General features: G+C 37.4%; 1 protein-coding gene across 1 annotated transcript in view; it reads left to right on the plus strand.

The window, feature by feature from the left end:
• LOC117414913 (inactive carboxypeptidase-like protein X2) overlaps positions 1–7,598 on the plus strand; it is a 52,217-nt gene extending 44,619 nt beyond the window's left edge. Inside the window, exons 11-14 of the mRNA XM_034024765.3 lie at positions 155–452; positions 1,062–1,201; positions 3,399–3,498; positions 5,852–7,598. Coding sequence (XP_033880656.3) covers positions 155–452; positions 1,062–1,201; positions 3,399–3,498; positions 5,852–6,105 — 792 coding nt within the window. The 3' untranslated portion in view covers positions 6,106–7,598. The remainder of the gene's footprint in view (positions 1–154; positions 453–1,061; positions 1,202–3,398; positions 3,499–5,851) is intronic.
• Positions 7,599–15,141: the final 7,543 nt, after the last annotated feature.

The following is a 15,141-nucleotide window of genomic DNA, read 5'->3' on the forward strand; positions in this document are numbered from 1 at the left end:
GCAACCTTTCACATATTTGTCCCTAATTTAATTATGATATATATATATTCTTGCAACCCAATTCAACCCAAATTACAAAGTAATGTGTCCCTTTTATAAATAGATTTAAAAGTATATTTAAATAACAACCCCATCACTCTTTTTCTTCTTGCAGGTGGCAGTGGAGACCCGGGCAGTGATTGCATGGATGGAGAAGATTCCTTTCGTGCTGGGCGGTAATCTGCAGGGGGGGGAGCTGGTGGTGACGTACCCCTATGACATGACCCGCTCCCTGTCAAAGACACAAGAGCAGACTCCCACCCCCGACGACCACGTCTTCAGCTGGCTTGCCTTCTCCTACGCTTCCACACACCGACTCATGACCGATGCCAGCCGGCGGGTCTGCCATACTGAAGACTTCGCCAAGGAGGATGGCACCATCAATGGGGCCTCCTGGCACACAGCAGCTGGAAGTAATACATATAGATTATTGTAATATATTTTTTTGTATTATTTATCAATTCTTATGTTAAGAAGTTCTAGCCGGTTTGATTACAATATATAAACTAAAGATAAATTATTGCACTATAACACTACAGACACGGCTATAGCGCTTATTTTAATGTCGTTCAGTAATATGTCATAAGGACTAGAGCAGTGTTTTTAGTTTAATTCACATTTTGGCAACAATGTAACTTTAATCCACATTCAAATGCTATTATTCTATATTTATATTATACAAAAATATGTGAGAAAAGATCTATCCCTACTGTGTTAGGGCTACTGAATATAGCAAGCTGTACCTTTGTGGCAAATGGACTAGTTAGGTCTCTTATTGTATGAATGCTCGCTCTGTGGGCACAAAGTGACTAAACTAAACTCTTAAAAGTTTAAGCATGTCCCCAATGGATATAATGTTCTGAGCATAGCAGTTATATTTGAGAAGTAGGTCTAGGGTCATTATCCTTCTGCTGTATAATGAGGCATCCAGTGCTGTTAGAAAGGTATACAGTATGCCTCTCATCTTTGATGTCTATATTTTGGTTATAGTAGCCACTAGATAAACCCTTCTCTTTCGACAGGTATGAATGATTTCAGCTACTTGCACACCAACTGCTTTGAACTGTCCATGCATGTGGGCTGTGATAAATTCCCCCATGAGAGCGAGCTTCCGGAAGAGTGGGAGAACAACCGCGAGTCTCTGCTGGTGTTTATGGAGCAGGTACAGAACAGAGCAGCTCAATACCCACGAGGAAGCTCAAAGGAGCAAAAACACACTGAAGCACACAAAGGCTTAGAAACCTTGGAGATCTGTTAAATGTGAGATAAGCTATGACAAAAAAACAAAAAACAAAAAACAAAAAAACATGGCCTTGAATTTAGTATGCATTCAAAGTGGTTCTGAAAGATCACCTGTATGAAGGACCACCTGTTTATCGTGAACACAGCCATATATATATATATATATATATATATATATATATATATATATATATATATATATATATATATATACACACACACACACACACACACACACACACACACACACTATCATGAGTGCTTTAGAACTTGTGGCCTATATTACATTCAGGACTGGCATCCTCTGTAGTCTGAACATTATATAAAATGATACTACGGTAAGTTTAAATACATGTATTCAGCCATTACTGAGTGGTGTGGGGTTGGATTGGAAAAGACTACATAGTAGTACACTGGGCTTCTATTAGGGCTCTTTTGTTGGTAGCCTGAGCTATTAAGAACTTAACGGTATTCATTCTATAAATGGGACACTGGAAAGAGCAGTGATGTTCTAGCTGGACAAGGAACAACACCGTTTGAAAAATCTACCAGAGAGATCATTAAAAATGTTTCCTCCAAATGTAATGTAACTAAGGATAACTGGTTTTACCTTTTTTGAACAGATATGCAAAAAATGTACTTCTACCTCTAAGGCATTACATATTGAATCTGAGGATAAAGAAAAAAAAACAAAAACGAATGACACCATTTAAACAAAATAATGCCAGGCTTGCCCAAAGGAGCCAAATACATTATCTGAACATCATGATAATTCTAGATACAATACAGATATGAGAAACAGAGCAAGATTTGTCTGGTATTTTGCATGTATAATAGTTACTGTATATATCTATAGTTGTAAGCCAAATTTAGGTAACCATGCTACAGACCCAGTTTGAACCAATCAGACCCAGTTTGAACCAATTACAAAAAATAAATAAAAATAAAACTATTGTAGCATATGTAAAACCAGACAGGAAGTTCAACATATCTTGTGAGTACTGTTTTTTTTAGTTTGGTACCATATATATATATACACACACAAATAATTACAAAACAGGAAACCGCTCTAATATCCAATAAGAATCAGGATCCAACAAGATACTCATCAATCACTAGAGATACTTCATGAAGAAGAAAAGTAACTGACTGACTGAACACCCAGTATTTTAATATTTCGCTATCATTGAACCCCCAATCTGTATCATTCAGTGTATTTATAAAATCCACTGCCCTCACATTGTTTATTGCTTTGTATTAAAAATGAATTGAACAACATTTAACTACAGGTGGCCATGGGCTGCACATCCATTGAAGTAGCTTTTCCCTGAATCATTCATTGAGATCTAAAAACTACAGAGGCGACGTGTGAGCAAATAGTGAGCAATTCTAGTTTATTATTGTATTGCTCTGTTGCTAAAATAAAATCAGACATTGCTCTAGGCTAGACAAGTGTATATGCATTCAGTTGATGCAACTACATTCTACTAAACTAATATTTCTGACCAGAAATCTGCAGACTCTGATTGTTTAAAAAAAAGAAAGAAAACATCTCTATATATGAAAAGCACAGTTTGGATTGATAGTTTTATTGCAGTTTGTTGAAATAAAATTCAAGCTGTCATTAAAGATTGCCTAGGAAGATAGAACAGCAATGTGATAAATCGCTACGACAATATTCCCTGCTAGTTGTGCTACAACTGGGGAGAGCACAATTTTGTGGTGTTATAATTGCAATCTTACTTGGCGGATTCAATCAAAGCAATGCAAAACTCACAATATTTCCCTTTGAAGGGTGCTATTCATTTAAACTTAATACAGTCATATCATCTAATAAATATTCAGTCTCCGTTTTGGTATATTTGTAGACTACATGCATTTGGTTATTAGTAGTAGAAGTTGTAATATTCAATTGAAATGAAGGTGTGAATACCTTGAGGTGTATATACTGCATTGCTTTGTGAGCTATATCAGACCAGTATGACTACACAAGAATAGAATTAGGTTATTCTCTAATATGCACTTCCCTAAAATGACATGCAACCAAAAGTCATTCCAGGGGTTAGGTATAATCAGCTTTGGTTTTCTATTGGTGAACAAGTCTCTTTACTTTACAGGTCCATAGGGGTATCAAAGGTATCATCAGAGACCCGCAAGGAAGAGGGATCGCTAACGCCATTGTATCAGTGGAAGGAATCAACCATGATATCCAAACTGGTGAGGGGTTATTTACTGTATCAGTACTGGCCATTGCTGGGACTTCTGACAGAGCTGTATCACTGTGTTCTTTTAGGCTGCTCAAAGAGTGTTTTGACAACAAGTGGAATTGAATGCATGTATTTACTGTAATGGACGTGTTTAGAACATCAGCAATGGGATTGATAACTATGAAATTGACATCAGCGTTTTCATTTCAGTGTGGAAGGGATTAAGTGTTAATCACGTCAGCCCACTTCTACTGCATGTAATGTAGAATAATAAGACAAGCTGCTGTATAATGAGCCTCTGTACAGGCATTCAGAACACACTATGGCAAACTCTACCCACTTGAGCCAAAAAGCTTAATACACACAGCTCGTTGCATATGCAAATACTGGCCAACTGATCCACGCTTTGCCATTGCAAATGTATTGTTCTCAATGATTTAATTGTACTAAATACACCGATCTGCATGTGTGAAGTTTTTTTTTTTTTTTTTTTTTTTTTTTTTATTAAATAGAGTCCTTGGGTTAAAAATCAAATCAAATAAAGAAAGGACATTTTAATTAACAAGACCTTTGCAATGCAGTATATGTAAATGCCAAAAGGAAGAATAGGCCAATCATGCAAATGGGATAATTACTGGTAAATTGTCAGAGACATCATCTTTATTAATAGCCCTGTAATAATAGCTCTTCCTTTTTCATTGGTGTGACAGAAGCATGAAACAGTAGTGCTGCCATTTAACTTTTTCGCTGCCACACTAGCTCTCTTGGAAATGTATTTTTTTTCAATTCAAGTTATTGTTTAATCTTTCTACAGTCACAATCACAAAACATTAAATTGCTGCTATAATCTACGATGAAGATAAATAAACCAGAATCTTAATATTCTGAAATATTTGAAAAGTAATCCTGAGATAATTTATTATTATTGTTTATTTAGCAGATGCCTTTATCCAAGGCGACAGAAATTAGGGTGTTTGAACTATGCATCAGCTGCAGAGTCACTTACAACGATGTCTCACCCGAGCACAAGGAGGTGAAGTGACTTGCTTAGGGTCACACAATGAGTTAGTAACCAGAGACCGTCTGGTTACAAACCCTTTTCTTTAACCACTGGACCACACAACCTAATTTATCTTATGATCTCGAAATAAAAAAAATAAAAAAACCTTAAAGGAGTACTTACCAATGCTTTAGAATCAATTGTATTACCTCTTATTAGCTTTATTAATATTGTAACTAGTCCCAACAGAAGAAGAGTGGGACCAGTGGCAGTATTGCTATTGCTAATAAGAGACAAGAAAATAGTATTCAAAACCTTGGTGAACGCTAGTAGACTTGTGTTGGATTTGTTTTAATCGGCTGGGTAGCCTGTATGAATTGGTAAGAAGCATTGTTCATTTCTATGGTAGCCTCCTGCACACCAGTTCTCCCTGGGGTTTGTAGCTGGGTATTGTCTGTTGCTGACAGATTTACTGCTGGCAGTGAAATTTAAGATTCTGAAGCTCTGGCAACGTTCCCAATCTTCTTACACACAATTATCATGCATGATCACAATGTTCAGGATGTCGCCCAAAGGTTGTCTTGAAAGCTGCCCACGCAATCGTTTATTTGCAGTCCAGCAAGCAGGAAGATATCGTCATAACTCTGTTTCATGCTGTTGTTGAAAATTTAAAAAATGGTCTAAAAACACAGAGAGCTCAATGATGATTCAAGTTTCTTAGAAAGATTGCTTATATCTCCTCTACCCCCAGGCCAGATCACCACATATTCAGTTATATTTGTGATGGTGCGGTGTTTTTATTTTTTTGTTGTTTGTTTGTGTTGTTTTTTCAAGACTTTTTGTGTGTTTTTTTTATATCCCTTTTTTTATGTCCCTTTTTCAGGCTAAAATTGAAAAAAACATTGACATTGAAATAAAAAGCAAAGTAAAACTACAACAACACATGCACCCATGACAACATTAATATGTGTAACCTTAATATAATTTTACATTTCAAAGCAAGCATTTAATATTAGTGCCAGCAATGTTGTTCTTTTTTTAATTGTTTAATTAATAGTGAATAAAAAGGCTTACAAACAATTTTAGATTTATATAATTCAAGCCACACCTGATGTGAAGTTTAACATTGGCTTTGGATTTATAGATTTATAATAGGGGATCTATATCTCCAATTATTTGTGCATATAACGTCCCCCTTAAATATGTGTGGACCATAAAAAAGCCCCCCAAAAAAAAGTTTTCGTGTGATTTATTTTATTTTAATTTAATTTTTTGGTGATAAAAAAGCATCTTTCAAGCAAACACAAAAAGGTTACCCAATTGCACTGTAACACTATGACCTCCCCATTTTGTGTTTCAACAGCTGCCGATGGTGACTACTGGCGTCTCCTAAACCCAGGCGAGTACAAGGTGACTGCCAGGGCAGAGGGCTACTCCTCTTCCACCAAGGTCTGCGAGGTGGGTTACGACATGGGCGCCACGCAGTGTGACTTTGTCATGAGCAGAACCAACCTATCACGCATCAAAGAGATCATGGAGAAGTTCGGAAAGCAGCCCATTAACCTCCCCGTCAGGCACCCCAGGCGGAGAGCACAGCAAAGGCGTCGACAGACATAGGCAAGCCTTTCCCTGGAGACAGACTTCAAGTGCACCATTGCGGCAAAAGGCTAATTTTGTGTAGGAATCAAAAAAGAAACAAAATGGGCAGAACTGAACGGTAATCTAATCATATACAGTACAGGTTATCGTAATCAGATTTGCTATGGCCCCAAATCCATAAGAATTATAATTCTGAATGTATAACTAGAAAATTGACAAGACAATAACTAGAACATATAAGCTATTCATATTTTATTCCACTGCCAGGGATGGTTTTTTGTTGTTATTGGGAGTCTTAAGAATTTGTCGCCATTGTCGTTTGTGGAACCCATTCGTGTGGAATTTCATGCTTATTTTGATCTTTCTTAAACAGCGCTGCAATTTGTTGCATGATGTTTCTGCTTTGCTTCGTTCTTCAACAGAAATAACTGCTTCTTCCTAAATTCAATTCTATAACACTGGTGGTTTTGAAAGCTGGGTTTAAAGATGTGCCCTTTCAAAAGTAGTTTCTTGACAAACTAATTGCAGCACGTCAAGGTGAATGTCTTTTTTAAAAACAAATAAAATCCTTGTGTTCTTTTAAATAATCTTGGCAGCATTTAATATTAGCGATGTGAGTTTTGGGAGGCTTGGAAACCCTTAACATTGTGGCTTGAAACTACAACAAGTGAGTGATGTACTGTACAAACCATGGTTGAAAATGATTTCTAATACATGTGTGACTAGTGTGTACCTTGTACTCTATATTTTCTATAAGTTCCAAGAACAAAAACTCAATGATTTAATACTTGGAGAAGTTACATTAAGTCACAGGTGGTGCAGCACTACCAGATAATGTCTACAATGGGGCTTGATTGAAATTGTCAACAGCACTTTTATAGCTGAGAGAGGGTCTAAATTGACAGAGCAGAATTAGTAGCTAAGTAACCATAATGCCAAGTAAAACAGTGCAACATTATTTTCCGTAATGGGCACATACAGTAAATCCCATCTGAGATAAAGCTATGTGTTATTTCTTCTTCTTTGAATGAGAAACTGCATTGCAACCAGCTGGGTTCTGGAGATCTGTTCATTAGAAAGTGAACTGCAATATAATTAAATAGGAAGGAAATCAACAGAGGGCAGCTTAAACATCAATGAGACTTAATATAAAACACACTTACCCATCTAACTGTCCTAATTACTAAAGGGTTTTCACGCAGTTCATTTCAAATAATTACAATGTAATTGAATGGCTGTTGTTAGTTTCAATGAATGCTTCTTGTATCAGTTCTGGAGTGTTTGCTATATATTGCAAAAGTAACTGTATTTACTTTCAAGTCCACATATGGCTGTCAAGCTGTTAGTGACACTTTATGTACATGCATGGGTATACTATTTATACAGTTTTTAGAGAGGAATATTTTGATCTAAACTGCTTTTTATATTTCTGTTCCAAGCCCTGCCTTTTTTATTTAGTAATTTTATTCTTCACTGTGTTCTTGCACTTTAATAAAAGCAATAGAACACTACTGTGTGTAGCTGTGTCCATCTGCATTATGAAATACATTATTCTAAGAGCCTTAAGTTCATTGTATTTCTGAAACATGGAATACACTAGTTCAGGGCTTCTCAATCTCGGTCCTGGGGACCCCCTGTGTCTGCTGGCTTTCATTCAAACTGAGCTCTCAATCACTTACCTATGCCCTTAATTGAACCGATCATTTGCTTAATTAGACCTTTTTACCTGTGTTCAGCTCTTCAGTTGCAAATTTCAAGTTAGCTATAACATTTTATAAGTAACTTGAACTCTGCAACTGTTTAAGAGCTGAAAACAAATAAAAAGGTCTAATTAAGCAAATTATTAAGTGATTGAGAGCTCATTTAATAGGGGGAGACAAAACGGTTTGTAGTCCCATAAAACAAACATTTCCATGAAAATGAAATTTTGAATGAAAAATATGTTTTTATGACTTGTTATTGTTAATTTTACTGTGAACAGTATTACACAAATTCCAGTGCTGACACAAATAAACCCTTAGCCAACTTAGGGGATTTGTGGGGAAATTAAAATAATCTAACAAGATAATTGGCTGGTATATTCTTGAAATGTATTTTTGTTTACGACTGTAAGTCGCCCTGGATAAGGGCGTCTGCTTAGAAATAAATAATAATAATAATAATAATAATAATAATAATAATAATAATAATAATACTGTACAGAGCCACTATATTCCACCTTATTTTAATTCTTTCTTTTTACAGTATTGGTTCCAACCACAAGCCCCTAATTACTCTGCATCCCACTCACTCCTGTTACTCCCACCCACCATCCCCCAGTACAGCAGCTACAGGAAACTACAGCTGAGGAACCTACAATTATACAGCAGCACCTTATCAGACAAGCAGTTAGTGTAACCTTTCTAGGGGCTGGAAATCGTGTCACACTTGCTTCTGACAAACAGTGGGCGTAAAGTAATATAAAGAGCTCTTAAACTAATATTGATCTGTCCTGGAGTTTGGTTTTATTACACTTCAGTTGACTGCTAATTTAATCAATATTACATCAGCTGCTTTGGAGATCTACCCAGTATTGCAAGTGACTTGGAATCAAATATTATTATTCAGTATACATTTATATATTGCTTTTGTTATGAAGAATAAAGATTATGATTTGAATTAGCCAGTCAATAATAATAATAATAATAATAATAATAATAATAATAATAATAATTATTATTATTATTATTATTATTATTATTATTATTATTATTATTATTATAAGGACAAGAGAAATGTTCACTTATTTTTAAACAAACAGTATGCTATTAATATATTCCTTGAGCGTTTTATATTTGTGTTCATGCGTATTTACTTTCACATGTAAATGATTATTCTCAATAAAGGTAAAGCCAAACTCACGTCAATATTTGGATGACCTTTGGGTCCTTTTGGTGCGTCGGAGTGTACCTGATTCATAATAACATTGAACAATAACCTGTGGGCTTACATTCAACCTTTAATGCCACAGTAATTGAAGCTTAATAAAGGACCTGAAACCATGAATAATAACCACAAATTAATCCCATCTGGTGAGCTGCATACACTGCTCACTGCACTGCTATTTTACAACACTGGACATCCGTTATCAACAGTGCTGGTGGGTTGACTTGCGGCTCAGACTGGCACAGTTTTCAAAGACTTAAAGAGAAAAGTTAAACTAGCTCTGTCTGTCAACACTGTGAGGAACTGGCTGAAGAGTTCTGCTATCGAAGTTGTGTAGAGGGACCATCTGCTTTTCAGGTGTTAAAGAACATTAGATTACTTACCGTAACCCTGGTTCCCTGAAAGAGAAGACGTCCACCAACAACATTACGTATGGGATATGCCTGTCTATTGGTAGGTATTTTCTGACCTCTCTATACCAGAGCTGCCGATAGGCCCCTTCCTGGGATGACGCCTTGGTCCCGCCTACTGAGGGATTAAAACCGTCATACTGAGGAGGCCATTTCTCTTTTTACATCGAACCCAGTAAACAGGTTGCTAAAAATTGCTCAACCGGAGATACCAAATCTACTGGGGCATGGCACGCAGAGATATGCTGCTAAATACAACTTCAATGTGGAAGGTGACCTACCAACATCAAGCAGTTCTTAATCGGCATGGGGCAAGAAACTGGGTCATGACATCAATTCTGGAAATACTTCCACTTATAGGCGTACAGCGACCTAGTGGAGTCTGCCCTAGTGCTCTACAGAGTACCCACAACCGCGTCTGATAGCCCTAGGGCTGTCCAGCGGTCCCTTTCAGGGGCCAGACCCATAATTGGAACCTGCCTGGTTCCAGATGCCAGAGAATGCCTCTCGCCTGACTGAGGAGATCCAGGCAAAGCGGGATCTCCCAGGGCTGGCCTTGTATTAGCTGGCATAGGGTTGAGAACCAGATTCTACTGGACCACCGAGGGTCCACTAGGAAAACTGTCACTTTCTTTAACTGATCCTTCTCCAGGAAGGCCGGAAGCAAGGGTACTGGCGGGAACGCGTAAAGGAGCGTCCTGGGCCACTCGTGGGCTAGGACGTCAACACCGAGTGGACCGCTGGAGGAAATACCACAGGGGGCAATGTGTCATCTCCGCCAAGGTGAAGAGATCGATTTGTCATCTCCGCCAAGGTGAAGAGATCGATTTGCACCTTCCCAAACCGTTTGCGCTCCACCACCTGCGGGTGGAGTCGCCACTCAGATGGATGCGCACCCTCCCTCAACAGGAGGTCTGCTGCCCAGTTCGCCACTCCGGGAAGATGCGTCGCCCATAGGGACAGCAGGTTCTCTTGGGCCCAAGTCAGGAACCGGAAGACGATGCGATGCAACCCCGGGGACCAGAGGCCGCCCTGGTGGTTGACAAACGCCACCACTGATGTGTTGTCCGTTCGGCCAGCAGATGTTTTCCGTTTAACACTGGAAGAAAGTGCTAGCAACCAGGAAAACATCCTGCAGCTCCAGCATATTTATGTGCAGGGCTATCCAACGACCCGATCAGGTGCTGCGGACTCCCCTGCTTCCCAGACCGCCCCCCAACCCAAGTTGGAGCCGTCCGTCATCACCACTTGGCGAGTTAATACCACTCCCATCCGCACGCCCTCGCGCAGGTGAGAGGGCCTCCTCCACCATCGCAGGGCCGCGGAGCACATGTGAGAAACTTCTAAAAGCAGTAGTAGACAGCTAGAGCCATTTTAGACCAGATATTTGCCACAACCATTCCCCTAACTGAACCAATTGCACCCCTATTACACCAATTACACCTCTATTCAGATATTATTTAATTGCTAAATTCTAAAACCTGATGTGGACTATTCCCCATGCAGCTCTGCTCTATGACAATCTTTCATCTAGAAGTATTTCTCAATATCTTCAAGAAACGTGTACGATATAAATATGTTAGAATTTTTGCATGAGATGGAAAAATACATCTTCGATGTGATAAGGGTTAGGATTAGGATTATGGTTGGATGTGATAAGGGTTAGGGTAAGGGTAAGGGTTGGATGTGATAAGGTGACACATATAGGAAATTCCATCTGGGTTTCGCTTACGCTTTGCATACTACAGTAAGTGAAGAAAATGTGTGTGATATTGGCAGGTGCCAGGCAGTGACTGATGTATTTAGAGATTTAAAAAAAAAACAACTGCATGGCTACATAATAGGGTGATTGATATCAATTCCATATGGCAGAGTTTTCCCCTAGCAATGCGTCATTAAAATGGTATTGTTATTCTCTGTTAATATTGTTGAAACCTTTAGTAACTTATCTACATGTACAGTAACATGGTTATATATATATATATATATATATATATATATATATATATATATATAGTGGTAACGTGACTGGCGGTCAAGGCTGGCCAGTGGCAGAAATAGCAACCCAGACACATAAACTGTAGTTCAGCGCTTTCTGCGCACTTTTAATAACCACAAAACAAACAAAACACAGGAACAAAATAACAGTTTGAACACAAACACTCCTAAACACACACAGCACAAGTACAACACCAAAGCACAGCTATCACGGTGTTCACAGCACGCTCCTAACTCTCCTACACAACCCACACCAAACATTCATTCATTTGTTATTTTATAGAGCGTGACAATGGGTAATTGTCAACCAATCAATCCATTACCACGTGGCCACATTCCATACTTTTCCAAAAACACCTCGATCACTCAATAAAACACAATTTCCATCACCAGATACCCACTCACATGTGCACACAGCAGAGGCTTTGCATACATCCTCCCCATACTCTGTCAATATATATATATATATATATATATATATATATATATATATGTATATATATATATATATATATAGACTGTAGTTTAAGGATCCTTAAACATAGGTGTGAATAATGTTTTACAGCACACAGCTTCATTAGCAAATCAGTATTCTGACACCCTCATTTCCCATCTGGAACCAATCAAATTATCTAAAAACACATGAGCGGGCTGCCAGCTCTTCTCCCTGTAATACCATGCAGATGTGTGGTAGGACTGGGTTACCATATGATCTTAATTGTGTTTCAAAGGCCATTCCTTCCTCTGAAGCTGTTCCAACCTTTGATGTAAGGGATGTAAGTGTCTCCATGAATATTCTGCAGATGGGCATGCTTTACCTTTGATAAATGGTTCATCACTCATGGACTTAATAGGCTTCCATATTCATCACTGTGGTATAATTTATATGATCTGAGTTTTTGTGCCAATGAATTTTTGAGGTTTTGAGGTGGGTGGCTGCCATTGTTTCTCTTACTGTGTATCATACAGTGCTTATGCCCAACCTTGACTGAGCACAATAGGAGCAGTCATTCTCTCTTGAATGATTCGGCCGTGCAAAGATAATTCGTTTCTGCAGAATCTCATCTGAAGCCTGTTGTGTTCACTGCAACCAGGGACTGTCTTGAAAAGCAGCAATTTCCAGCCTGCTTATACTCCACTGTTGCAGCTCCACGTCTTTTACCAGGAGCAGTGTGATGCAGATGGGTTCCTATTCCTAGCATGCATATTTCAAAGGTTGTGGAACAAAAGCATTATGAATATTGTATGCTAATGGTACAATTTGCTTCAAGTTCATAGTACTTTTTAGGTATACTTAGTTTTGTCAGTAGTGTCAGCGGAAAGGATCAGGTTAAAAATGTGATATTCATCAATGGTTCAACTCCGCAATTTTTATATCTCATCTATGATTCTCTGTCCATCCACAGATACAACACAGTAACCCACGCCTCTCTGAACATTTGGATCTTTCTTATTGTGATAACCAATATTCTAAAATCCCTCTGCAAACTTGTTAGTGTATGAAGCACCACCCTTACATATTATAACTGACAGTGGGGTTACAAGCCCTGTAACTGCTTGTGAAAATGAGTCTGGCTCTTTTGTACAGTGGTTTAACCACTCCACTCGTGCCAAGTTGCATTATTACATTGGCTTTAGCAGCAGTATTACTGGTCCCTCTCCTGTTGTGCCATATTATTTAATTTTTTTGTTTGCTTTTTTCAGGCTATATAGATTTTTCAAATACTATTAAATTATGTAGCTCCAAATTATTTAATGTGCAGAAGGTTACATGGTTTTATGTAGGAACAAAATATCTAACTAAAATAAATTAAATAAGCAACAAACTAATCGGTCTACAGAAGAAGAAACAGCTTGCAAATGCTAGTAAGAGAATGCAGCCTTGGTTGCAACTCCTTTCATATAGTTTTCTCTCCAATAATTTAATTAAATGCAAATATGTTGCTATTTACTTAGCACTTCCTGGCAACCGAATATAGTATTAGTGCAAATATAATAATATCTTAGTAGCAATTGCATTTTTTGCTTAACCCTATTTCTACAAGTGTAAAAAAAATAAATAAACAAACATCACCACCACCAAAAGCCATGTCTCTTTCATGAAACATTAAATCCTTTATTTTAATAAAATCACAATAAATATTTTTTGGAAAAAATTAACCATTGACTGTATCATAACAAAAATATATAACAACATCTGATATGGCTTCACACACAGAAAAAAACACTGTAAATAGAATAAGAAAAGATTATTCAGATAATGCTGAAGCACTACTTTCCAATCTAGAAAAGCTTTTTTTGGCCAGAGCCTCTGATGTCAGAGTGTTGTTCAACTTGGATAATTGGGTTTAAGACATATAGGGAATGACACGCTTATCTTAGAGGCAGTTCTATTGAAGACACGTAGCAGCGAGGTGGTGTTAACGGACTAGGCTATTGGAAAAGTAGAATGATGATGCCATTGTCACACAAACCATTAGCAAGCAATCTTGTATTTTGTTGCTTCATGCTAGTCAAATGCAAACTCTGGGCACCTTTACTTGGCCATTCAGATGCGTGTCTTTGTTCAATATTATCAGTGGCTTTCTTTAAAAAGACCTAGCACCCTGGGCTCCAGTCATTTCACTAGTAAAATCAAGCTGGCCCCTGTAAAATCAAAAGGAACCCCTACAGTCAGCATTTTCTTGGGTCTGGTATGGATATCATGGGTAAAGACATAGAGCTAGAATTTTACTTATATTCCTGTACTGTCCCTTTTTGGGTATACATGTTTGTGATAATTTTTGGTAACATTATTCAGCATATTTTTTCACAATACAGTAAAACCACACACTGTGTTTGATTTGTTATGTCAGGAGATCAGACAAACTGTAAACCACATATTTTTTAAGCCTCCCAAAAAGGTACTCAGTTTAAATTAAATTTTAATTACACGCATATGTTTAAAGAAACATCATTATCAACTCTTACATTCCTGTAACAATAAAAATATATTTCAAGAAAAGGATTTGCTGGACTTATAATTTACATTTAAAACACCACAGAAGTCTATGTTACCACCTATTTTACAATACATTTCAATGCTTGCACCGATTCAATGTGACTAGTATATAACACAAAACAAACAAACAAAAAAAACCAGGAACAAGATTATTGTTCTTAAATACCACCCAAAATCCCATTTGAAAACATTTAACTCCCATAATATTTTACATTATAAAGAAGGAAGCAAGTACCCTAGGTCCAAGCGTGTTCATTATATACATATATATATATATATATATATATATATATATATATATATATATATATCATCTCAAAGAGCCAGCTGCCCAACGTTTCGATATGTTGTACATATCTTTCTCAATATATATTATAAAATGCAATCTATATTTCATTAACTAAACAGATCAAAATACAGAGTCATTTAAACTTTCAAACATGTTACTGATGGTGGTGTTAATAAGAGGGACAATCAGATTTATTTTATAGAGTTCAAAAGCAACTGTATTTAGTGCCTCGACTGTTTAGACCCATGTCTTTTTTTAGTCTGTTTTTGGTCAGAAAGAGAAAGATCATATCTGAGCTCCTTGTACAAGCCTTCACCCAATAGTTTTAACTTTCAGACCATAGACAATTGAATTCCCTTCTCTTTTCACTCACTGAACTTAAGCAAGCTAATGAACCAAAGAGGTGAGGGCCCAACCTGGCCTATGTCCAT

The sequence above is a fragment of the Acipenser ruthenus genome, chromosome 7 (assembly GCF_902713425.1).
Source record: "Acipenser ruthenus chromosome 7, fAciRut3.2 maternal haplotype, whole genome shotgun sequence".
Lineage (NCBI taxonomy): Eukaryota > Metazoa > Chordata > Actinopteri > Acipenseriformes > Acipenseridae > Acipenser > Acipenser ruthenus.